This window comes from Strix aluco, chromosome 2, assembly GCF_031877795.1.
Source record: "Strix aluco isolate bStrAlu1 chromosome 2, bStrAlu1.hap1, whole genome shotgun sequence".
Classification (NCBI taxonomy): Eukaryota; Metazoa; Chordata; class Aves; order Strigiformes; family Strigidae; genus Strix; species Strix aluco.
In genome coordinates, this window is record NC_133932.1 from 43,553,271 (window position 1) to 43,579,459 (window position 26,189).

Genomic DNA, 26,189 nt, shown 5'->3' on the forward strand with positions numbered 1-26,189 from the left:
ACTATAGGAAGTTATACATATGTTTTGTTTATTTACAGAAAAAAACCCCACAAAAGTAAGTATTTGTGTAAGGCAGTTTGCAATATTCCTGATGTTTTTTGAATAGCTTTGGTGCAACACTTAACTTGCCTGTGCCTCCTGTGCAAAACTAAGACAGGAGCTTTTCCTATGGAAGTGCCTCACAAAGCTGTGGTGTTTGGGGTTGGAGGAAAACTCTTAACAGAAGGACTAGAGATAAGCCAGTTTTCAAGAGTTGTGGGTTCTTGGAATACCATTAAAAGTTTGAAGGGGCTATAGCAGGGCTGCACTTGCCCTAGTTAAACTGGTAGAAAACGTTGTGTGTTGCTTGTAGAATAGGAGGGTCTATGAAATTATTTTGTATATGTGATGCTTTATAAAGACCTAAATCTTTTCTCATTGCTATTTTATAAAGAAATCCAGATTATACTTTTTGTGTCTGCCATGCAAATGAAAAGACAAGGCTTGCCACCCTTTAAATTTAAGAAGCACTTTAGGGATTGTTTACTATTTGCAGGTAAAGAGCAAGCTTGTCTCTGTTCTTTTTTAAAGCTGGTATAGGACTCCATGGATTTAGACTTCATTTTGGGTATAACCCAAAATATGGTAAAAAACCTGAGACTATTAAAGATTTTTTAATTTTTTTTAAAATTAATGATTGTGATGGTATTTGGAGTTGGTTCACCCATGTATTTCTGCTACGCTCGCAGGATTGGCAACCGCAGCAGCTGAAGATGAGTACCTGTGCATGCCCTCTGTCTTCCATCAGGGTCTTTTATCATCACCACTGCTCCTTTACTCCTGAATAATAGGCACAATGTTCTGGTAGCAGTTAAACAAGCTTTCAGAACTTACCCAGTCTACTTTTTGGGTTGTATTACCTGTAAGGCATTATTATAAGAATTACTTGAAAAAATCAAATGGAGCAGCAATTCCCTGCAAAATAACAATTGCGTCAGTCTTCCATTGTTTCTCATTCTGCCATTGCTGCGGGAAAAATAACCAAGCATTTAACAGTAATATGCAAAGTTATCATACAGAGAGAGATTTATATTCAGCGTGCTTTCCGAATGTACTTAATCACAGTATCTATCACACAGATGAACAGAGAGAGGCAGAACAGATAAACAGATGGGTCAGGCTCCTCAGTACAATCTTGGGTATCCCTCCTTAGAGTTCAAAGCTAAATACAGTCAATTTGTAGACATTGCTTTTTAACTGGGGACTAGATAAAGTTGTAACTGCTTTTTAATTAGTTTTTTACATTGGGTGGGAGGATTGATCATTGTCATCTCTTACTCTTCTAACAAAAAGTTGAGAAGTTGGCTCCACCTGCCTTGCCTGGGACAGCTTCAGTGCTGAGGAGGTCAGCTAAAGGTGGTCCGAAGCTACACTGACAACAGAGCAAAAGCTCTGAAGAAAATGGGTAGCTATAACACATGCACATGTACCTATTTCTGTAACGTTTATTTCAACAGATACTGAACCTCCGAGAATCCAATGCCCGAGTGTGAAGGAGAAAACTGCGGAGCCCAACAAGTTGACGGCCAGAGTGTTCTGGGACACCCCGGAGGGACGGGACACTGCTGATGGGATTCTGACAGAGTAGGTGTAAATCTGTAAATGTTTGCATTTTCTCCTTTTTATTCCTGGGGTCCTTGGTTAGTGATTCAGCTGATGAGAGTGGCCAGGTACCCTTTTCCCTTAATTCATCCAAGATGCTTATTTATAGCTGTCACATGTCAATGGCCTGTAAAGAACTGCATATTTAATGGAAGAATTAAAAATTGACAACTTGAATCATTCAGGACCTGGCATAGAGGGGTAGCAGATTGTTGTGGTTATTTTAGAGCTGATGGAATGAATGACAATAGCATTTTGACTGCACCTATGAAATTTCCCAGAGCTGCTTTGTGGGTCTCATATACAAGTTTTCTTACAGCAAGTTACCTTTTATACATAACAATGAAAAGATAATAGTGGATTGGAGGTAGCAGCAGAGGCAATTTTGACTGTTTTAAAAAAAACCAAGATGAATTGTGTTGCAAAACAATATCTGCAGTCCTCTTTAGGCTTCTTCCTGAAGTAGTGCTGAGTGCTGATGTCACAGCATTCTGCAGTTACTTGTAAAGTAATGCCTCTCATTTCAGACTTAGGGAGCTTTAAACATTAGATTTAAACTTAACACTTTTGTCAAAATTTCCTTGTCAATTTTTATGGTTTCACAGTCACATTTTCCAGAAGAGCAAGGTGCACCCGAGATGGTGCCACTGACTCTGATTTTCCCATCTTTATCATGCAGGATTTATGTCAATCTATCTAGATTAATGTAATGGTAAGAGTATAGAAAGTCTGCTTCTTTCAGTAAACACGTTACACCTTGTAATGGTATATTGGTGGACTGGTTAAGCTTAAAAGCTCAAAGCTGTAAGCTTAAAGATGTTTGCAGTTTTATGTGAATACAAAAAGCTATTGAAAGACACAGTGGCATTGTCTTTTTATTGTTACAGCTTAAATAATATCAGAAAGAAGAATTCATTACACAATTAAAAACAATATTGCTGTAAGGTCTGATGTCATAATTCTATGCCAATTAACAGCATAAAAAAAAATAAGCCTGATAAAATAAAAACTTTGAAAAGTATCACAATAAGGAAATTCCAAAGTCTTTTTGCTGAAATAATATCTGACAGGCAAAAAAATTGGGGAATATCCCATGTAGACTTTGTCATATGAGTAACTGTTCCCAGCTCTGAAGAGGCTAGCTGTTAAATCTGTGGAAGCTTTTCCATAAATCTGTTTTTAGAGAGTCTTTGTAAACTGTGATGTTTTATAGAGTGTACAGTGCTTTCCTTAAATGCACTGGGCCCTGCAGTAGGAATAGTCCCGTCAGTATATAAGCTTTCCCATTATGTGGAACACCGTTCGACCTCGCTGCTTCAGTACTGAGGATACATTTAACACCTCTGAATTCTCCTGACACAGTTGCAGGATAGGAACAAGTTCCAGGTGAAAACGCTGCCGTGGATCACCACACCCTTCTGCTGTGACAATAAATGTCACTTTCTATTCAATTTTTGTACATCAGTATAATCATAGGAGCAGTGCAGAGCAGCCAGATGGGGTACATCCCTGTACCCTCCCCAGGCTCTGGGTTACGCTGCAGCCCTGACAGTGGATTGTTCACAATACAAAATGAGGGAGGATCAATCTCAACTTTTCTCATGTAAGAAAAAGTAAGCTCAAGTTCCTTTGGGCATGGCATGATGCTTGGCTACACTCTGGATTGTCTTACAGGAAGCGAGCAGGTCCTGCCTGCTCTGCCTCCCTTGTCTCAGCTGAGTTGGGATCCTTTATGACTCCAGGATGGGCTGTTGGTAGCAAGTTTAAATACTCCCGTTGCTGCTGCCCAGCTTCTTCCTTTGCTTATTCTCAGTCTTCAGTCATGCAGTGCAGTCTTACATGCCACAAATGTTACTCTTCAGGCTTTTACAGCATTGTCAGTAGGAAAATACTGGTGAATTCATGAATGTCTGTCCTGTTTTATCTACCATTTTAGTGTAATTTTGAAAGGCCTGCCACCAGGGTCACATTTTCCAGAAGGCGACCACAAAATCCAATATACTGTGTATGACAGAGCTGAAAACAAAGGCACTTGCAAATTTCTTGTTAAAGTCAGAGGTAAGAATGATGTTTTACCCTATACATACAGTCACTGATTTGTATCTGGCTTAGTAGGCAATTTGAGATATGTCCTCATTTTTACATTTGTGTGCATATGTATGCGTATATAAACTGCATCTTGATGCTGAAAGGGAGACCGTCATCTTGCTGAAGACCCTGGGGGCCAGGCCTGCAGCGAGGTGGACAGCCTGCCCTCCGCACAGCACGGAAGAGCTTCATTGATCTGTCCTGCCTCCAGCTCTGCACCCCTTTCCTCCTGTTGGCTTCTCCCTGATACTTAGTTTGTGAGCTGCTGAACCAAGTACGCAAGGAGTTTTTTCAGCTGAGACTCACATCAGTCAAGCAGGGCTGCCCTTTCACACGTCGAGCTCTTGAATTCTGGAGTTGAATACAGAGATGAAAGCTGTATGTTTCAGCTTCAGCTCTCTTTGTGCTCCATGACCTTTGTCACCATGATACCACAATCACATCCATATGCCTATACATCTGTATCATTTTAGTTTACATATGAGTTAAGAGGGGTTTTGGTTGGTTTGTTGGTTGGGGTTTTTAATAATATAGAAAGCAAACAGAAAAATGTCTTCTATGTTGGTATTCCACTGGCCATGCTACCTTAGTAACAAACAGGGTTTCATGCCTTGTCTTTTTTTTTTTTTTTTTTTCCTCTTGCTTAAAGTCAGGCGCTGTGCAAAATTAAATGCCCCAGATAATGGCTACATCAAGTGTTCAGGTGATGGAAATAACTATGGTGCTACATGTGAGTTCTCCTGCATTGGTGGCTACGAGCTGCAAGGAAGCCCAGCTAGAGTATGCCAGTACAATTTGGGGTGGTCAGGAGTGGAGCCAACCTGTGCACGTAAGTGAGTATTTCACCACTTCACCAGAAGGGCTGCCAGAGCAATGGTTCTTGTGGCAGTGAGAATTTGGGAAGGGGATGTGGGCTGGAATATAGCTGCAAACTTTAATGCCCTAGAGGTAAGAAACTTAACATCTTTGTTTTCATAACTGAAATCTGCCACCTTTGGCTACTCTTTCCTAGGATGATGATGGTACCTCACAACTGATAGTGTGTTTTAGCTCAAAGCTTTCTACAAAACTTCACCTTCTGGAGTCAATCCATCTTGCAGGCCAGAACAGCTTAAGATAAAATTGTTGGCTTCAATGAGGCCAGTATTTCACCCATGTCTTCTGTATTATTATTTCCTGTTCTTGTGCTTCTGCTATCTAACAGTTTGTGCTTTTAGAAATAGATCTGTTTTCAGTATGCTCTATAACTTTTGTTTCATATTTAATTCTAGCCATGAATATTAATGTGAATGTGAGGACTGCAGCTGCACTTCTGGACCAATTTTATGAGAAGCGGAGACTGCTAATTATTTCAACTCCTACTGCAGCCAACTTCTTCTACAGGATGCAGTTGGGAATGCTACAGGTAAAACACATTTCAGGGCAGGGCTGCAAATATTTTTTATCTTTAAAGAAGGACACAAGAGGACAACCTCCACTGTTTGATATAAATCCACAAACTTCAGCTGTTATATTGCAGCCACTGGAGGGTCTGGCTGAAGCAGTAGTAGTTTGGGATTAAGCCTTTTTATATGGGTTTGAGTTGAAACATCTCCCCAGTCTGTAATTAAGCTCCGTTCTGGATTGTGCTACTTCTGACTGACCAGTTCCTGAATCCCAGGCAGTTCTGGCCCTCTTCCATCCTTCCCAAATTAAATATTAACTTGTGCTCAATGATCATTCCCTAACTTGGCTCCTAAAGAAGTTTAAAAAAACCCAAACCATCCAGCACTTCAGTGGTCACAGTTCATGCAAACCAGGCTTACAGACTTTGTAACTACAATGCAAGGAAGTATGAATAGCTTCAAGAAATAACCAGTGCACCAGGAAACAAAGGACCTGAGACTCAGCCAGAGTGTTGGAGATAGTACTGGGGTATTTTGTTCCCCCCCCCCAAAAAAAGAAAACTTCCAGTAATTGTCCTTCTTATGTGTTGGTCTTGTTGGGTTCTGGCTAGACTTAGGGATGTATCTCAGAAATGTATCTGTGTCCTTAGGGAAAGGAGCTAGTCCTGTATTCTTTCACAGTAGTAAGTGCTTCTATCTTGTTTCTTTTCTCACAACCATAACAAAATTCAGTATAAATAGTCACTGGGATGCGAACATGATAATGTTTTAACTTGCTGGCTTAATTTACAGTTGTATTTAAAAAAAAAAAGCAAAGTTTTTCTTTTCCTCCATTAGATTAACTTGGCAAGAAAATCCAATGTATTGATTAAAATATTAAATTTAATGCCTATAGTACTTTTCCCACTGACAGTGGCCAAGCAAGTTGGCATGAAAGAAAACTTTTGCAGTCAACTTCCATTTCACACACCTTGCTTTGATTGCCAGATTAGATTACTGGCACAACGCTTAATACCCTGGCATCTTTTCATGTCATTACAAAGACAAGTTTATGTTTTGCCTAGGTGGTCCCTGTGTGTTGTTTTTCTTAGAGTAATTAAGAATCCATCATTTAACATCCCCTGGAGTCATGAGGCTCTAGTTCTTCACAGTGAAATTAGAGACCTTTCAAAGTATGCTCTCATTTCAGTTTAAATCATCTCACTAACATAAGATCAGATGAACGATCCAATCATAGCATATATGTTCCTGTTATGAACGCTCTGCACGCTCAAAACAAGCCCGTGTTCTCTCACTGGTAATTAACACACCTTTTTCTTCTTTTAACCCTTCCAGCCAGCACAGTGTGGATTAGACCTCCGACACGTTACTGTAGTTGAATTGGTTGGTGTCTTTCCAGCACAGATAGGAAGAATAGGTGTAAAGCTGCTGCCCCCATCACTTGCCCTGCAACTCAGGTAAAGTAAGCTCTCACCACTGTTGTGTTTGCGTATGAGATGTATTGCTTTTGATTCCCTGCATCTTACTCTCTAAATATACATATTCTATTCTAATGTACATAGCTAGACACTGGAAGGTAGAGGTTGATGAGTAAATTTTAGGATTAATTTGCTCTCTTATCTGTGTAATATCTACTGCAAATGGGCTGTGACCCATTTAAATGAGAAACAAGCTGAAGTCTATGCCACTCTTTTTCACATGCCATGTCTTCCTTACCCCTTTGCTCAAACCGAGTGAACTTCTGAATTCATGTGAACTCCCTGTGTATCCCTTTGGTCATGTTATAGATCTATATTTTTGGGTGCTGCCACTGAAAACACTTCAAGTATGTGTGTATTTGTGCTGGAGTTGGTCTGATGCAGTCATGACAGGCCACAATCACTTTGCAAGGACAGCCTTGGAGCAGCTGCCAGCGCAGCCCCAAATGGCAGTGACAGCTCTTCTCTGCAGCGCTGCTGGTGGCTGTAGCCAGGCCAGAAGAGGAAGCAGTGGTTGCTCTTTGAAGTCCCACATGTGGAAGGGATATGGGCAGTATTTCAAAGGGGAAATTATCTCAGCCTCCCCAGCCTGACTAACACCATTCAGCAGTTTTACTGAGGTGCCTAAACTGTTTTGACTTGGGTTTAGACTGGCAGGGGGTTGGTTTTCACTTGAAAGGGAGACTTCAAGTGCCAGCATTTCCTAGGGACAGGAGGCCTACAAGAGGCAAAAGTGAAGGCCTCAGTGACAGGGAAAGTAGTAGTTATTTAGGAAAAGTCCTTTTTAGGCAACATCTTCTGTGGTATGCCTGAGGACATAGAGTGAGTTTTAATGGGGGACAATAAAAAATGCTGTCAAGTCAGAGAGATTTTTTTGGATTGCAAAAAATAAAAATATTTGTTCTCTATAAAAGGAAAAAGAGAGCACAAAAATGGTTTTCTTGTAGCTCTGTAGAAAATAATTAGCTCTGGTAACACTGGAGGTAAGCTATAATGGAGCTACATTTCAGAAATCGGTATGGAATGACCTGCCCTGCACTCAGGGAGAGTTACGTTTACCGTTTTTTTTTTTTTTCCCTCTTTGGTTACTGCAGCGTGTGAATTATAGCATTCAAGTCAAAATGAAACTCACTGTTAAACATCCTGAATAAAAATGCTGTCCAGAATTGTCATTCAGTAAACTAATGAGCACAGGTACCCTAGTTAAAACTTTGGCAACCTCAGGAGGTTAGCATTTGGATTTGTAGAAGGTGAGCATTTTTCTTAGGTGAGATGAGGCACAAGAGGAATGTAGTTTCCCATCACCATAGCTTAGCTTCAAACTTTATTTTAGTTTGAATTTAACAGCCAAGCTTCTTAATTGCAACAAGAAGACACCTAGAGCACTCAAACTTGTTAGAAGGCTGAGGAGGGTCCATTTTGACGCTTCTGGGTGCTGCCACTGAAAACACTTCAAGTATGTGTGTATTTGTGCTGGAGTTGGTCTGATGCAGTCATGACAGGCCACAATCACTTTGCAAGGACAGTCACTTAGCAATGTTCCCCCCCAACCCTCCTCTTCATGGCACCTTTCCTGTCCTGACACCATTCTGTCATGGCTGTCTGATTTATTTTCCCCACATCAATGATGTTGACTGACTGCATGTTTAAGGACCTTCTAGTTCATTACTCCTTCAAGCAAAAGATGAAGAAAGCACAAAGGATATACTTTTGTTAGTGCTGCACCTCCAGAGGAGCTCAAATGACCCCTTTTACCACTTGGAAGGAAATTACTCTGCCATGATTAGCAGTGGCTTTTGTTCTCCTAAATTGCAGTTACCACCAGGTAGATGGTTATTATTAGGAAGTGATGAAAACTGACTCCAGTAATTTTATCCTGCTTTTTCTTGTTGTGGTTTTATACCTTGTGGCAGCCAAGAAAGGGAATAGACTACTTGTAACTCTAACTCCATTGCAATGGTATTCTTCAGGCAATGTATATAGTACTTTTTTTGTTTTAGGATTTTTTTCTCTTGTGCTAGCAATAGGTAATGGCATGTGCTATACTGACAGTCAGAGGTCTGAGAAGAAAACAGATGAGTGCAGTTACCTTGACCCTTCATTAATGCAGAGGTACAACCTGCAGCACATGCCGACACCTGCCTCTCTACCTGACTCCTTGTTCTCACAGCTGAAACAAAGCAGACCCTGTGTAAGCCCCCTCTGACCATCCCTGCCTTCCTCTACTTAGACTCAACAGGCTGATTCTGCCATTTATTAGTTTAAAATGCCCAGGCGGTAGATGACGGGCTTTAATGAAACAAGTTCCTTATTTTGCAGGCTGCTGCTGAGGATCCCCCATTACAATTTCAACATTGTGGTGATGGACAAGCATGGAATGGACAAGGAACGCTATCCTTTTCCAGCAACGCCAGCTGAGCTCTTTGCACTTATTGACAATTTTCCCTTGAGAAAGGAAGAGATGAAACTGCAAGCAGAAATTGGTCAGTCATGTCCCTAATTCAGGATTGCAGGGCTTGCAGTTGTCAGTGAATTTTTTTAAATCCACTTCATTCTCCCCTTGGTGCTACACAAAGCATGGCTTTTTTTAATCACTGATGTACAGATTTTTTGTGTGTACTGTTAAGTCTGTCTGGCTGTGCAGCTACTCTGCATAGAAGTATGCATGATGCTTTTTCATACTTTCAGCCATCTTTAGGTAAATGTGTACGTAGGATTACTACCCAATGGAATTTCTTGTACAGAGAGTGAAGAACCGAGGCACGTTTCTGGGAGTTTATTTTGGATTTTTCATTCAGTGTAAAATTGGGGTTTCTTTCTTACTGTTTATAAGTCTTTTTATTAATAAAATATTGTTTTGCAAATAGATAGTTGTCTAAAATTCCTCTTGGAGATAACAGTTGATAGATTAATTCAAAAGTTGGATCAAAATACCTCTCTGCAAATCATTATAACAGAGACATTAGCCTCAGATTGAAAGTGTACAAGCAATCCAGCAGTGTCATTCAGTTCCATTAATAATATGGTTGATCACAGACACAAAGCATAAGCCAAAGGCAACACAAGTACCTGTTTTCAGCAGCAGCGAGGAGGAAATAGCTGATAGCAGGAGTATGGAAGTCATTGGCAGAAGGAATATGATAAAAGAACAGTAAGCAGTGTCAAAAATGGGCAGTAATTCCTAAAGGCCACGTACTGCAATGCTTGATAGAAAAATGTGCTCTTACCTGGTACACTTCTGTTTCTGGCTTTTCATGTCCAATGGATTTGGAGTAGCAGATTCCTTTCCCCTCTTCATCTTAGAGACAGACCAGGCTGTTGATTTGATGGCAAGGGAACATTACCCCCAGGGAAGCTTCATTAAGGATTTGTCATTTGCAGAGCTGTGAAAATATTCTTCACAAGTCATCACTTAAAAATTAACAAAAATGTTCCCTGCTTAATAAGAGGTGTTAGGAGGCAATCAAAAAAGGAAGGAGTGTCTATTGTTTTGTTATAGCCCACAGTCTTGCCAATCCACTGCAAAGAATATACATTGTGCATGAAGAATATAAGCATCAAAGGAGTGAAAATTGTGAGTTACAGGATATGGTGCATAATTTGACATGCCTGAAAAGCAGCACTCCATGTCTCTGCTGTTCATTCTTGCCACTCCAGACCACAGCCCTCTTTTTTCAGCTAAATGCTTGTTTGTCTTTGACCGTAAGGTAGATACTGTTTTACACTCAGGTGTCAGCAGAGGAAAGCTTATCAGCATCTTTAAAGCAGTCCTTACCAGAATTTGGTTTCTCACATCCTCTGAAATCTCTTTTAAAATGGTTGCTCCTGCAAGTGAATTAATGAGGGAATGAATGTGAAGAGAGGGAAGTCAGCCCTGACGCTGCCTAGCAAAAGCTAATTTGTGTACTGAAGCGCAACAGCACCAAGGAGGGGGCAGGTAGTGGTAAGCCCTGTCTTGTGAACAGGATGGTCTGCTTCTGAGAGTGTTAGGAGACTTGTTAATAAACACCCAAAAGTAGGTATGAAAGCATGGCATAGCTGCAGTGATGACTCCCTGCAGTGCTCTTGCCAGAGGCAAAGATGATCTGGATACACCATGAACTCTGCAGGTGGTGGTGCCAGGTTTGCAAGGACAAGCAACCAGAGGGCAAGGAAGAACCTGGCTGAGCTTTCTGAGTGTTGCTGTTAGGAATAAGATGCAAGGACGGGATTGGTGACAAAAATCACAGAAAGAGCATTTCTGTTCCAGACCAAACAAAAAAAGAAAGTCCTGGATCCACTGTAAAGGAGCAAGGAGGGTAAGAGCCAGCGTGCTGAAGGACACAGCTGTACCCCAAGTTGCCTTTCCTCTAACACCAGTGGTTAAGAAAACTAGACATGGCTAGGCACACCAAACCGCTTCATGCCTTAAGTGTCTTGTGTAGAACAGAGACAAACTGAGGACACATCCATACACGTACTGCTGTGGCCACAGTTCTCTGGCATGCATAAGCTTTCAGCATGAATGCACAGGTGGACAGGTTTTTTTCCCCCCCCACTTTCCTCATTGAACAAGCACACAAACTGATTTCCAATGATATAAAATTTAAAAATAAAATCTCTAATATGTCTGATTTTTCTACTGTATTTCTGCAATTCCAATCCACTGCTGCTCCATTTTGATTTAGGTACAGAATCAGTCCATCCAGTCATCTTTCATGACTGGGTGAACAGGAGTGGGGTTTTATGATTGCTACAATCAGGAAAGTGATTGCAATCACTAGGCTGTTACAGGAAATTGAATTAAGTGGAGGAGAGTGCACGAGTGATTGCATTACTAGTTATTGTTCTACATGGAATTCTATTAAAATCTGGTGATTAAGAAAAGCTGTTCTTGATTAGTAAATACAAGGTTTCTGGCATTTTCTGTTGTACATTTTTGTGGGGAACAGTGAAAAACATCATGTGCCATCTCTGGTCTGGAGTCAAATCAGCCTGCATGTATGCTATGCTGGGATGTGGCAGATTGGCCTTTTGGGAAAGGAGTGTTTGATCAAGGGACTTAGTATTTCTGGCTTTAGCCCAGCATTTATATATTCAAATATATTCCAATCGTTCATCCTGTAGACTTTTGGTCCCAGAAAAATAACACTGCGTAAATAAGATGCAGTTATCTACACTAGTACACTTTTTTTAAAAACGTTTAACAGAAAATTCAGCTCCCTCAAAATCATACAGGCTGGAGTCTTTGTTGTACTACCAACATAGCTCTTCTTGTCATAGCTCTAATCCTATCCCTGCTGTCAAAATGCAAATCCTGTTTAAAATACGAATTTTAGTTAGGAGGATTAAAGGCTGTTTCCAAGAACCAAGACCTGCCATGAGTCTTGTCCCTTCCACTCCCCCCTCCAGGCTATTCATTGCAGAAGTGACAGATCACAGTGTGCGGATACAGCCATGGGCAGGCAGTTTCCTACATCAACTGGGAGATACTTTCCCATTTTGAGTATGAACCAAAAGACTTAAATCATTTTAGACCAGAAAAGAATTCATGTTTCTGTCATGCAATATTTTTTGCAAACAAAACTGCTGGGATAAATCGTGGGAGGCAGCAATTTCTCATGAGCACAAAACAATTTTGTAAATGGCTGATTTTCCCCAGATCCTACCCAAGAATCCACCTAATTTGATGAGAACAACCCCTACAGTTGATAGATTAATTCAAAAGTTGGATCAAAATACCTCTCTGCAAGTATACCTCTATACCTGCAGAGCAGAGGCAAAATTTAAACTTGTATATCCCTATTCTTGAAGTTCAAACCATACCCTCTGGGACAGAAAGCGTTATGTTTTAATGAAAACACCAATGACCCTTCCAGCTCTGCACTAAATGACTACAACATGCAGCTTCGTTACAGCTCAGTACTTACATAAGAGCATGAGTCAGACTGCATCACGTAATTAATGAAAATGCAGAGGCTAAAAAGTAACCAAGTACATTTAAATACTCTTACAATTTCAACCTACTTCTTAAATTGAGGTGGTGAAATAATGAAGGTGAGTCTGTACAATCTCAATGCTAGATTGCTTCCAGCCACTCACCTCAGCCTCTGTTAGTGCTGTACATCCACAGAAAGGGAGAACGGAGCGAGTGCTTCACACCGTCAGGAGATGGCACAGCTCCTCTCGGCTGGGTAGCTGCTGCCCATTTCTTTCTCCCCATCTGTGGCTGGATGGTGTTTTTATGGCAGCTCAGTGCAGGGAAGACCTGGAAAGCGTTCTGCAGACACTGGAAGGCAGACAGCAGCAAGGCTGCCTGTCTTAGAGGAGCCAGTGAGGACGGTGGCAGTTGTGGATACCACATGCATTTCTCACGCCTCTTTCAAGCGGTGATCCAGCTGCTGCATGCTCTGTAAAATGCAAGGGAAAGGGATGGGAAAACCAGCGTCCATGCAGAATGTGCTAGCGTATATCTAGTTACTACCATATCTCCCATTGCCACTCATGCACCCAGAAAGTAACCGTTACCTGAATTTCAGTAATTAGGTTGGCCAATACTTCAAATTCACAAGAACTTGGCATCTATCACCTCGAAGAGAAGGGGAGGAGAGACTGCAGTTCAATTGTACAGAAGTTACAGAGGTGTCTTCCAGAGCCCTGAGCAAATCCTTAAGTCCAGTCCCAAGCAAAGGTACAGGGAGCAGAGGAATGGCAGGAGGGCTCTTCCCCACCTGCAGCTGCCTTGCAGTTTACTGGTGTCTGGCCTCCCAGCCCTATAAAGGCCAGAACCAGCATGGGAACAAGCTAGATAAGGAGTGGTGTGAGGGCAAGAGAGACAGCTGCCCGTGCCCAAATCACACCAAGAGACCAGTGAACACCACTGAGGTGGTCTCCCCTTAACCTGGGTGCAGGAACCCACCACGCTGAGCCAAACGTTCAGACTGCTGCAAAGTGAGCAGAGGCAAGCACAGGGCCAGAGCCTAGGAGCACTGTTTGCCTCCTATAGTTTCTAAGACAGTTGGGAAGGGACAGCAAGACACAAAGCCCCAAGGAACCAAAAGAAGATGCAAGAGAGCCCTCAGCTCTGAGAAGTAAGTTAGAGTGAACATGAGTCAGCTGAAAGTATATATTAAATAAGAGTGATCACAGAGTGATCAAATGTTTTTTGTTTTTAGTTTAAACAAATTAAATCAGGACCAGTAATTATAGAACAGCTGCATTTTGAACATACCTAGATTTTCAGGTAGGCAGGACCTTGAACTAGGGAAGAGGTAGGAAATTCAGAGACAGAGGGGAGGACCTGCTGAACATGCAGGGTTAAGGCCCATGTAAACTAATTCTCTAGCCAGGGGAAAGAGAACACTGCATTTGCCTTATTCTTAGGTTTACATGTTAAAAAGAAAACAGGTTTAATGCTTATGAAATAAAACATAGCTTAAAAACACTTAAAGTGGAGAAATTAAGACAAACAAAAAAAGCAGAGACAGACACTATCAATGGAGTCCCACCTCTGAAGACATGCCAGGCCTCTTGCATTATTCATCGTATATAGGTGAAGTAATGTCTTTACCTCAGTGATAATACAGGATATTCTTAAAAGACATGCTTGTAAGTTTGCTGTAATGCATTTTAGGAGAGACAAGGACACAGCAGAATGTTTCACTATTTTAATTTTATAAGATAGAACAATAATCTTGACAACAGCTGCAAATGTATTACCAGCCACCTTTGTCCACAAAACTGAACGTACAGTGCATAGTACAAAAATGTTGTGGGCAGGAAACGTTTTTCTAAATTTGGGCAAAACTTAACATATTGCAATGCCATTTACTGCTGCTACTGTTCATGTCCAGTAGAATAATTAAACAAATAGCTAGCAACAGATTTTAAGCAGAACAAAGGCAGAACGAGGGATACATGACATTCTCTAATTGCTGCAACAAATGACTAGGACTTGGCTTTAGGCAAACCTCAACAGTTAGAACTACCCTCAAAAATATACACCAAGCTCTCAGGAGCAGTAGTACACAGCCATATAGATGTTATTGCCACAAAGCAGAATTGTTGAAATAACCAATCTAAATAAAGGACCAAGAAGCAGCAAGGGTGAGTTTCAAAACAACCTAGAAAACACCTAAAAAGCAAGTTGAGATTCACCTTCCAGTGTCAATATACATAGTATAATTAACACTGTCTTATTACCACTTATCAAACAGCATTTGCAAACATGAAATCACCAGGAAGGAGATTAATGGGATGGAGTCGTACGGTTCTGCTAGCATGCTTCTCAGCATCTCCTGCTGAGTTATGGTAACTGCAAATGATCCGCATCCTATTTTGGAATTCATCATATGTTCTACCCACCATTTCTCCAGGGCTCCCAAATGTTAACATTGTGTGTAAAAATAAATAAATACTTTTAAAAAAAACTATTTAAAAAAGTTAACAAGGTGCATGGACCAGCTCTCAGAAGACAGTTATTTCTGCCATTGTTGCAAAGTGCTGAAAATCAATACTGTACGTTAGGGAAGTAGAATTTCAGTTTTCACCTCGTATGGATGAAAATAAGTGGAGCTATCACTCAATTGCTGCATTTTGTCCCCTTCCAGATACTGGAGATTAACATTCAGGTAGAACGTTCTGGTGAGGGTTGCTGAACCAAAGGGAGGGATGAAGGGAAGAGAGACCCTTGCAAAGATTCAGGTGCAACCCTTACTATGTTGTGTGAATCCACAAACTAGACAGCTATGGAAATAGGACTCTCATCTCTTTTTTGAAGGTGCAGGAGATCCAAGCAGCCTTTCTCTTCATTGACTCTACAGAGCAAACCACAAAATTTACACACCTAAAGCTGGGCAGTGTGCATATCTATCCTCAAGAAGACAAAATTATGCCATTCTAAATGCAACCCTCCTGTTACCTGTCCTTATAAATTAGCACCAGTGGATGCTCAATGGCTGCTCTGCTGTTACAGTTTAGTTGATATTTTGCAGAATACAATTTAGAATAATTGCACTTGGCAGGGCTTAACCAGGCAGAAAAAGAAAAATAAAAAATTAATACATAAAATGTTTCTTTCACACTACTTTAGCATAATCTGCATTGAAGAGGCACAGAAGAATAAGCTTCCAGTGTAACGCACCATAACCAAAACATACTTACCATCCCAATGCCTCCTCTCTAAGCCATCTGCTAAAGCATCTAGCTGGGAAACAAAGATCAAAATGTGGCACCAAGGAATGCAATGGCACTTGGATTAGCACTACAAGATGACAACAGTGTCCCTCAGAGTCTTTGCAGCTTTCCTCCCACCCTTACTCAGATGTAACATGATGTAGGTGGAGGAGATGTGGAGGCCATTTCAAACCTATTTCAGCTTGCTTTTGGCATCTAAGCATGCAAGCAAGAGCATCAACATTTAGAAGCCTAAAGTCCCCATATAGCTGATCAACTGAGCAAAGAAACTTCTGGAGAGCAGGGCTGGATATCAAAGTCTGATATCAGGGCTTGGAGAGCCCTCAGCATCAGCTCTTTTTGATGGATACTGGCAAAAACCACACTGTCTAAGGATGTATTTAGTGGCCCCACTTGACGTTTTACAGTGAAAGCTGCACTTTTATTCTTCTTTAATGGGTCAAACCCTCAAAATCTGATCACAAGGAGGACAAGATAGTGATGAAAGCCCTGTAGTTACCTTGCTAGAAAAGTATGTATCAGAGTAAAATGCATTATGCAACACATTTTCAAAAACCACTGTAGAGAAGATTTCTTCTCTACTGATACATCTTCAGTATTCAAGTCTGTGTGGAAAAATACTTTAGAAACATCAGCTCTGCTGTGTCTATTTACTCAGGGCAGAAGTTTATGAATCGGTGTTAAAATTGTGGCTATTTTCTCCTAAAAATTAGCCTTGAATAAACCATTCAGGCACCTTCAATACCATAAACATACATACAAAAGGAAGGCTTTAGTGTAATTCCTGGCTTTCTGTCTTTTTGTTCAGCCTAACACACAGTATGTGATGACGCACAATTATAGGCAATTAATTCAAATATCTGGGAAACAAGAAATCACATCTGCAGTTAATCATCTTGTGCTTTTTTCAAACCATAAATCATTTTTTGTAAAAGGAAGAGAACAAAGATATAAGAGATATAATTAAATGTGACATTCTCCACAAATCAAATGCTTCCTACAAATGTGCCAATAACACTGTAAAATAGCAAAGCTTTCCAAATTGCTCTAGTGTTTATATGATGCTCATCATCTCTCTGAGGCTCATTTGAGGCAGAGTGTGATACCAATTACATGCTACCATAATGCAGAACTGTCACTGCTAACCTAGGAGGTAATTTCACTGTACTACTCCAAATCCCATCAATGGCAAACACCACCGCCTTGGCCAAAATTACTTCCCAGGTGAAATTGTTCCTTTTGTATGATGAACTGCAGTTGACACCTACACTCTACGCATAGCCCTGTCTATAATTTCACATGCGGGCTCAGAGTGAAATTTTGGCCCTTTGGAAGGAAAAGGTAGAACTTAAAGCCCATGTATGAGCTAGGTGACACTTCCCAGATGAGTCCATTCATCAAACTTTATCATAGGACCAGAATGGGCAGGAGCTGAAGTAGTAAAGCACAGACCTTTCCTTTCAAAGCAAGACTTGATTTAGCTAAAATGTTTGTGCTTAGAAGGCTAGAAAATACCATTCAAAAATTAGACAAACTCTTGTACTCCATATAAAATTAAAAGGTTTAGTTCAGTTCAAAATTAAGGTTTTCAATTTGGCAAGAGAAAAAGGTGTCCATTTTGGGGTCCATCTCGGAGGATTTTTTGTGTCATTATTATTTTTCCCATTTTCACCATCAAAATGAAACAAAACCAAATCATCCAACTGCCATCTACAACTTGAGCTGGAATTTTACCCTGAAGAATAATTTTCTTCAGATTTAACAAGCTTTATCTTTTTGAATCAACTTCCAGGAAGTGAAAAATCAAGCTTGTGCCTCCATGTCAATATAATTATTCCCAAAATAAATGCAGGTTTGCAGTACAAACAATCAAGACAACTTAGACTGATTCTGTTGAGAGAGAGAGGTATATCTCTGAGAAAGAGAGAGGTAGTTTAGGTACCAAAAGTTAGGTTTGGTTTCACTTTAGGGGATGCTGATACCAAAAAAAAAAGAATTAGAAATCTAATACTTAAAGAATTATCATGATAAGAAAAAGGCCATCAAATATATGTGCTTCATATTTGTGCTCTAATTTATCAGCTTACAGCATCTGCAGCATAAAATGAAAAGCCAGCTAAAACTAGATTTGCTTCACTGCCCAATTTGAGCAGGACTTCAGAAGAAAATGAAGAATAGATAAAGAATAAAAATGAAGTCAATTTTCTTGAGCAACTACTGACTTTTGGTTCCCAAACTGAGATTCTCTAAGGGAATTTTATTTTCAAAGATGACTCAGTAATTTCTGAAAATTGTGGGTCTCAAACTGGGCAAGCAGTACCTCTAATGACTTTTAAAAGTCATATTAGGATTTTAATAGAATATATTCATAATGAAACATTATTAAAACTAAGACACTATTTTTAACAAAAATAGTTTTTATCTAATAATATTAGGATTTTAAAAGACTGCTTGTAAATTTCCCCACAATTTCAAAGCCACTCAAATCAAAACCAGTATAAAATATCTTCAATTAAAAAAAAAAAAAGGAATGGACATTAAATTTTCAGGTTTTGGATTCAGCTTTAAATATACATACATAATTCTACACTAGGACAGCTACAGATGTCTAAATCTCCAGCTGTAGTTACTTAGCTATCAGTTCATATTCTGTTGTTCAATCTAGATTTCTTGCAATTTCTGGATTGTGAAGAACATTTGTATCTCTCAAACAAGTTAGATTTAATGGTCTTTATTCTTCACAGAAATCTTTGAATACTGGTGTTTTGATCTACAGGGAATGATACAGTTTTTGAAAGTTTGTTTTTTCCAGTAATTTATGTAAGGATTATGTTTCCATATATTTCAATTTGTTTCCTTAGTACTAATACTACCTTGTTTCCAAAAATAAAACACTTGGGGAAAAAAATGAAAAAGGTAAGAATAGCTATAGACAAATTTACCAGTTCAAATAGGAAGCTGTGTTCTAATTCTGGAAAATTCAGAAGAAATGTTCACTCAGTTTACTGATCATCCCTTGTCTTATGATCTGAGCAATCACAAGGCATTATGTTATTATCCAATCTTACAAGCAGACATGTGCTGTCCTTGAAAAAAAAGATTATAATCCTGTCTCGTTATGGTAGGAATAGCCCACAACAACTGTTCAAAACAGCATGCTCTTCACATATGACCCTGCATAAGTCCCCAAAGGATGGGGGATGATAGGTATAAAATCACTTTAGGAAACCAAATGGCAAAAGTACTGTTGAACAATTGTCATGGTTAATAAGATTAATGACTGAATTGGCCAAAACCCACTCTTATTAAATCCACTGTTGACTCACAGGGAGAAAAAAGGAGAAAAAGTTCTACTTCTGTTAATAATTAACATGCGTGGGCATACCTGTGTGAGATCCCAGCCCATTCAGAGAAAATTCCACAGTTGTGCAAATCATTCTGGCAGGTGCTTTAATCACATCACTTTAGAACATGATCTGTTGAATGAGGGTCTTAGATAACTGTGTCCAAACCCAGTAAGTGTCTCGTCTCAGCGACTCATCAGAAGGGGACAGGCATGTGAACATATTCCCTCTGTTCAGTGATGTCAGAAGATCTTGGCCAGAGCCGTCAACCAGATTAAAAACAGTCATACCACATAGTTCTGGAAACTTTCTTGGGATTTGTTACGATTTATTTTCATTAGAGGTTCTTTGATGACGTTGAACCAAGTCTGCCTTTTATACAGTGAATTAAAATAACCTAGAGAATGACAGAACACCAGCCCTGTATCCCAGCTCACCTGCTGCCTATTTCTAGTGTGCACCACAGTGCATTGGCCTTCCTTGGTGGGCTGTTTGGTCCCAAGCCTGCCATCTTGCATGCTGCATAGCCCAACAAGCAAACATGATAAAGAAACACTGTTTGTTATCCTTCACAACATTATGGCTTTTTATCTTTCAAATACCAAAGCAGAGACTCACTCTGAATCTGCTTGTACTGTATTACTGCTGTCTTCTAGGCCGTCTTTGACCCAGAAGGAGATAAGTAAACCAGGCATTACTAAATGACTGACCAAAGAATTTGCTCACTCCATGCCCCCCACAGGCAGAGGTGTTCATCAGCTGTGCACCAGTCACCAGAAGGGACAGAGAAAGACAGTCCAATCTCCATATAAGGTCAAATTCTCACTGGCTTCAGGAGAAACATAATCCGTACAAGAAGCCTGGGTTAAAAATGTGCACATGAAAGTGCAGAATGCACTAAAATCTCACTTGGAACCTTAATATCCAAGGCAAAGAGTACAACCCTACCCCACTTTCAAATGGGCAAAGTGGCAAGAGCCAAAACACCACTGAAGTCAGGAGTACCTGTGGCACCCCTCAGTAGTTCAAGTCTTTCAGAGTCTGCGTTTTCCCATGCTGGATCTCAGCATTAATATTCCCTCCACAGGAGCTCCAGGACTGTCAATCATCTGCTGCCAGAGGTGCTGCTCTTCCCCTTGAGAGTCCATCCAGTCAACCTCCTTGCCATTACTTACACCTGGCAATTACAAAGAGGCATTTTGTCATATTAGTAAGCAGTTACTTAATATCCTTGCTCATTTGGCCCAACAGTGTATAAGAAAGGTGACAAGCCATTTACACTACCACCTGTACAGGGAGTTATACTGAAAACAGGTACCTCCTGGAGAGCAACAGTTTCACTCCTTTGGCATGTGGGCAGAGGCACATAAACCTCCCCACTCTGCACCACAAGCAACTTTCTCCTAACAGAGTAGAAACGGACCCACACTTCTTCCAGATCACACCACCATCAGCAGAAGGGCTGCTGGTGGACAAAAGTAGACTTGTCCTTCTCACTGGGATGCTAAGAAATGCTTCCAAGGTATTCTGAGTTCTTCTACACTGTGCAGAAGTACAACTGGGCACCAAATTTTTGTGTCTCACTCAATAAAGGAAAGAACTAAATTATCTACAGATTACCTGTTGCCTTCTCTCCCTTTTCAATTTCCCCAAGTTCTCATATACTTTCCATACATCCAGTAACATTTCTGTCCCTCATATACATGAATCACATGGGGTGGGGAAGAAGAGCAGAATAAGAAATGCAGTCACCAGTCAGGTGGGACCTTACCATTTCCAGTGCTCAAACGGACACCTCCCAGAAAAATATTACTGGAGAGCGACTCCTTGTCCCACACAGTCAATTCTAGGCAGACGTTACGTATATCCCTTGAATTCAAGCCACTGAAAGCAAAGGTATGATTCCACCGGGGGTTCACACTCTTTTTTATTATGGGAGTTTTGTGTTTTGTAGCTTTGCTGTCATCTGGGAGCAGATATCTGGGAGATACAGAAAAGGAAAACTGAATATGTAGATGGGTTGTCACATAAGAAAAAAATTTTTCACAGAAAGAGTGGGTAGACAGTGGAATAGGCTGCCCAGGGAGGTGATGGAGTCACCATTCCTGGATGTGTTTATGGGTCATTTAGATGAGATGCTGGGGGATATGGTGTAGGGGAGAACTTTGTAGAGTAGGGCTGATGGTTGGACTCGATGATCCCAAGGGTCTTTTCCAACTTGAATGATTCTATGATAATACATAAAGAATTACAATCATGTAGAGGCTCGGATGGGATCAGGACCCCATCTCCCCACTGTTACTAAATTAAGCATATACCTGAAGTGCATATTTTATATTTGTGCTCCATTTGTTCTTAAAGTTACAATGTCAGTTTTCACCAGCAGAAATGGGAATTAGGTCTCCTTGCCCCACATCTTAACCACAAACTTTTCTGGGTCTTAACCACAAACTTTTTATTTCAGTGAGGCTAAATATAGACAGACCCATAAAAACATTGGCTAGACAGGGCCTCTGGAGTCACTTCGTCCAGTGTCCCTCTCAAAGCAGGACAGGAGGTCCTCCAGAAAAAAAATGGAAATGACTGATAAGGAACTTCAGCAGGTTAGCATCATCAATTTGAGTTGCCTAAAACCCTAGTGAGTGCAGAAACACAAATGCTGTGAAGTCTGACAAGCTCTTCCCATTTTACTTTTAGTAGAGAATTCCTTTAGTGAAACTAAAAGAACTTAATACTCTAGTTGAAAATCAGAGGTATCAACAAATTTTCATAGTCTTTATCTTCACGTCCTTCAGCAAAACTAACAGAATAACACATAAGTACTAAAGGGTCAGACATACAAACAAATTATATCATTAGACCTTGATCAGGATTCCTGTGCGGGCTTTTACTTGACAGTATCAGCTAGTTTACTGCAGTAAATTTAGCTAGTTTACTGCAAATCCATGTCAAATTACCTTAAACTAATGGTACAGATTAGACCACTGTAGCACCTCAACTGGTTCACAGTAATGTGATTGTGCATTTGGCCATGACACATGACAGACCAAGGAGAACACACTTCTGTTCCACTGTACTGAATAATCCATGCCAGCAACAGCAGACACCACTAACTAAAGATAGTCCAGAGAATTACTGGCCACACATTGCTACTGCTAATGTAAAGAGGTTTTGACAACATCTTCTCCCTGAAGTCTGTTGCAGCTCCAGGTGGGAACAAGCTGAGTGGTATCAGACAGTCTATTTTCAGTAAAAGAAAATGCTTTCACATATACCAGGCAAAGAGAGATGACACGGGAGAACAAATACATAGAAAAAATAGCTCAAACATCTTCTACATGAAGCATATCTGCTTAGTGATAGTTTGAAGCACACTACCAGATCACGATAAATTCTCAGCTTCACCAGGGAATTAAAGGCAGGGTGGTGACCATTTAGTAACAGCACTCAAACTTACTAATGAACTACAGCATATCTAAAAATCAGCAATTCTGAAAGCTAGCATTGAGAGCAAAAACTGGTCAAGAAAAACGTTTTAATCTATTCAGTATGGCCTAAATGTAACATTTCAATGCATACCTTACATTTATGAAAAATCCAATATAATGAGGCAATGCAGGATTATGTTCATTTTATTCAAACATAAGTATATCCTATATGTAGCATTTTTTATATAATTTGGATTCTGACTGTCCAACGCAAAATGCTGCTTATCTAACAAAAAGATGCATACGTGCTGTAATATATGTATCTTTATGTACGCATATGCATACAGACATACAAGTGACACAGACGTTTTATTTGTCAAAATTATGCATCTTTAAAATCCAACCTGAAAGCCATCAGAGCAGAATTTTTAAACATCTTCTGTCAAAGAATATTAAATGTAAACAACACACAATTAGAGTTAAGACACTACATTTGAAATCAATGATAGATGTCCTGGGAACCCTCAGGGTTTAAATGTGCTCCTTGACACTGTACTACATGCCAAAGAGCTTTCCCAATTAAGCACTAGGAAGAAACCGAAAACTATTTACAGTATAAGAGAGAAATTTTTTTCTCGTTTAGTGTATTTATTTGAATCAAAACAGAATTTCCTCACACACATAGTGAATTTTCTCCTTCTGCATGTTTCGGATGACATCTGTTAGGAAGAACCTCAGCTTGACAGAGCATGCCAGCTTTTACAGGTGCTATTTGCAGTTTTATAAGGAATCCAAACAGACGTGTATCTTCCTGAAAACAAGTTTCTTACTCAGGATGTAGTCTGGCTATTCCTCTTAGTAAAAAGAATGTACTGTTTCAATTTCCTGAAAATGTAAATGTCACCATCAGATCAGGTATCATCTCCAGTGTGAGAGCCTAATTTACAACTTCTTGCCTCCAGGAGTGATGAATATTCACCTACCTCTCTCTGCCAACTTAGTGGAAGTGTCTTCGTCTACCAAACGCTATAATTCTATAACAACATGAACATTAGCACACTGGATACTTCTGTATGAATGGTTCTGTTTCTTGACTGATTGGTATTTAAATACAATTGTATTTAACCAGTGGGACAACTCGTATCTCTCTGCCCTTATGCCACAGCATCTTTCTCTTCAGCATACCATTTTCAAGATGCCAGTTACTTTTCAGGACTGACATGTCATACACACATATATAGAAATATTGGGAAAAAAACTGGGTCAGCCAAAATATGATTCAGTGCAGCCATTAAAAAAAATGGGGAGAAAAAACCCACAGACCCTTTCACGAAAGTGTCAGATGTGCCTCCTGATTTCACTGCTGTTAAATTCTTTGCTTCTTTGATGAGGACTTCTAATATACCTCCAGATGGCATGTGAGAGTTTCCCTTTTTCCCTTTTTTAAAGCTCTTCTTTCCTATACATAGAACAGAGATGCAACATCATCATCAGCAATTATATATACACTGCATGACTGATTTGGAAATGTAAATTGTCTTGGCTAGATTTTTTTTTAATCATTTATTGCAATGGGATTAAAGTATTCCTTATGAAGAGATTCTGGTTCTCTATGGGTAGAGATGCTAATAAGGCAGGGAGAAAAAAATCACTCCATATTTGATAAAGAACTCGACCATGTAATTAGTTAGTCCTTGCTGGACACAACAGAATGCCCTATCTGAAGTCTGAATGTAAGTATTCATGGATTACTATGCTGAACACAAAGAATTGCATGTCCTGTAAGTCCTACCCGCTTTTCAGAAACCCCTTCCACCACTGATGGCAGCTCTACACCACAAGCAAGGTATAAATGCAAAAGTACACCACATGTATTCCATGTGTAAGGACACAGTGCTCCTTGGAGACCGTAGCAAAGGACATGGTGCTCACTGACACACTACTGCTTTTGAACAGCAGCATGAGGACATGTGTACTTGCTGTTGCTGTGGATTCTAATAGGCTTATCAGCAGGGATCATACACACTGATTGAGGCTGAAAATGTCAGAAAAAAGATCAGGAGCTATCTTGAAATGTACTAATTTAAAAAAAAGCAGATAGTGTATATCTGGACTTTTCAGACAACAATCACCTTTTAAGAGAGAAAACCTTGGAATTACTGCTAGCAGAGGGAATGTAATCTGTCAAAAAAGAAAAAAGGCTAATACATATATCAAATCCTAATGCTAACAAGCTATACTGTCACTAAGACAATGATATACCCATGTCTGGTATATCCATGTACACTCAGGTGCTACCCAGTAATTGCTTTCACTTCAGATGATTGCTGTTCCTCATGCTACTACAATGCAGAGTTAGTAACTATTTTCCCCTGTTCATTGTTGATTAAAATAATGGCTTACCCTAAAGAATTCAAATAATGTTTGACAAGACTGGGTTACAGCAGTAATACAGTAAAATTGAGCAGAGGTAAAGCAATGTGAAAAAAGAGTGAAAGTGGGGAGGTAAGCAAGTTTAAGGATAATGAAGAACTAAGAGAAGTCTATTACTTTGATCATCTATACACTCTATATAACTAGATGAACAAAGAACCCACAAACTACAATGTAGACAATTTATTTCTGTGTGGCTGTCCTTGATCACGTTATCTAACATCTGAATTTTTTTAAAATTAGGTCACAGCCATACAACAACAGCTGAGTGCACACTCCTCTTCCCTTCTTTCTCCTTAAGTTCAATGTAAGAAAAGAGGATGGAGCAGGAGAAACATACTTACAGTTCAAAATTTCCACAGCTAAAGACAACTAGTATATTTAAGTATGATTTCAACCTTCACTAATACCATTATTTCACCCTAGGTGCAGATTTTTAATACTCAGAGGGATGTTATCATATGCTGCCATTAATGTTTGCTTTACCTTGAAACTGCCCTAGAGGAAGCATTAGGTTTCTGTCTGGGGGAATGTAACGTAAAACAACTGTCAGTTCTCCTTTATATTGAAGCCCAACATCTGTTGCAACCTCCACCTGAAAAGAAAGAAAGAAACAAACAATACAGGAATCCAGCTAAAGTTAATCATTCACCTTCTTTTGATTTTAATTTTGTTGTATCAATATAGTGTTTGAAACACTTCTTAGACATATCAAGACATACCAGCCCACTTTCAGATAATTAGACATTCCAGACCGAATCCAATCACTTTTTTAGAAAACTTTATGAGCTAGGGAATGCAAGCTCTCAGAAGAATAAAGCCACATGACATTAGACACTGTTCAGTGAACATACAGAGGAGAGAGATATCTAGCATGAATAAGTGAAGCAAACAAACAGAAAAAACCCTCAGTTTTCTTTCTGGACATATACACTGTAGCTAATTTAAGCTGACGTTCAGCCCTTATTTCCCCCAATCAGGATTTTAAACCTTAGTTGGTTTAGTGTACTTTAGAGGAGTCACTCCTGAGTCTCTCTTGGATCGGAGGTGTGGGGAACCAAGGCGAGTGAAGAGAGCAGAGTCCAGCTCTGAAATAGAAAAATTCCTTGAAAACTTATTCCCAGTGTCCTTTTCATTTTCTACACAGCTACTATTTCTGCATCTTTTTGTTTTACACGTTTCACTCTTGCCCAAACAGAATGCATTCAGTGCTCTTTG

The 26,189-nt window shown here is 39.9% G+C and overlaps 2 protein-coding genes across 10 annotated transcripts in view; one reads left to right on the plus strand and one right to left on the minus strand.

The window, feature by feature from the left end:
- The window catches only part of SRPX (sushi repeat containing protein X-linked), a 49,059-nt gene extending 39,603 nt beyond the window's left edge, over positions 1–9,456 (plus strand). For all 3 annotated transcript variants that reach the window (XM_074816876.1, XM_074816877.1, XM_074816878.1), the window contains 6 exons: positions 1,497–1,623; positions 3,578–3,699; positions 4,379–4,558; positions 5,001–5,134; positions 6,450–6,571; positions 8,912–9,456. In XM_074816876.1, coding sequence (XP_074672977.1) covers positions 1,497–1,623; positions 3,578–3,699; positions 4,379–4,558; positions 5,001–5,134; positions 6,450–6,571; positions 8,912–9,092 — 866 coding nt within the window. In that variant the 3' untranslated portion in view covers positions 9,093–9,456. The remainder of the gene's footprint in view (positions 1–1,496; positions 1,624–3,577; positions 3,700–4,378; positions 4,559–5,000; positions 5,135–6,449; positions 6,572–8,911) is intronic.
- Positions 9,457–14,224: 4,768 nt separating this feature from the next.
- SYTL5 (synaptotagmin like 5) overlaps positions 14,225–26,189 on the minus strand; it is a 108,811-nt gene continuing 96,846 nt past the window's right edge. For 6 of the 7 annotated variants that reach the window (XM_074814570.1, XM_074814574.1, XM_074814573.1 and 3 more), the window contains 4 exons: positions 25,458–25,566; positions 23,862–23,997; positions 20,882–21,090; positions 14,225–20,287 (listed from right to left, as the gene is read on the minus strand). In XM_074814570.1, coding sequence (XP_074670671.1) covers positions 20,145–20,287; positions 20,882–21,090; positions 23,862–23,997; positions 25,458–25,566 — 597 coding nt within the window. In that variant the 3' untranslated portion in view covers positions 14,225–20,144. The remainder of the gene's footprint in view (positions 20,288–20,881; positions 21,091–23,861; positions 23,998–25,457; positions 25,567–26,189) is intronic. The other variant, XR_012621922.1, reaches the window with a different exon arrangement.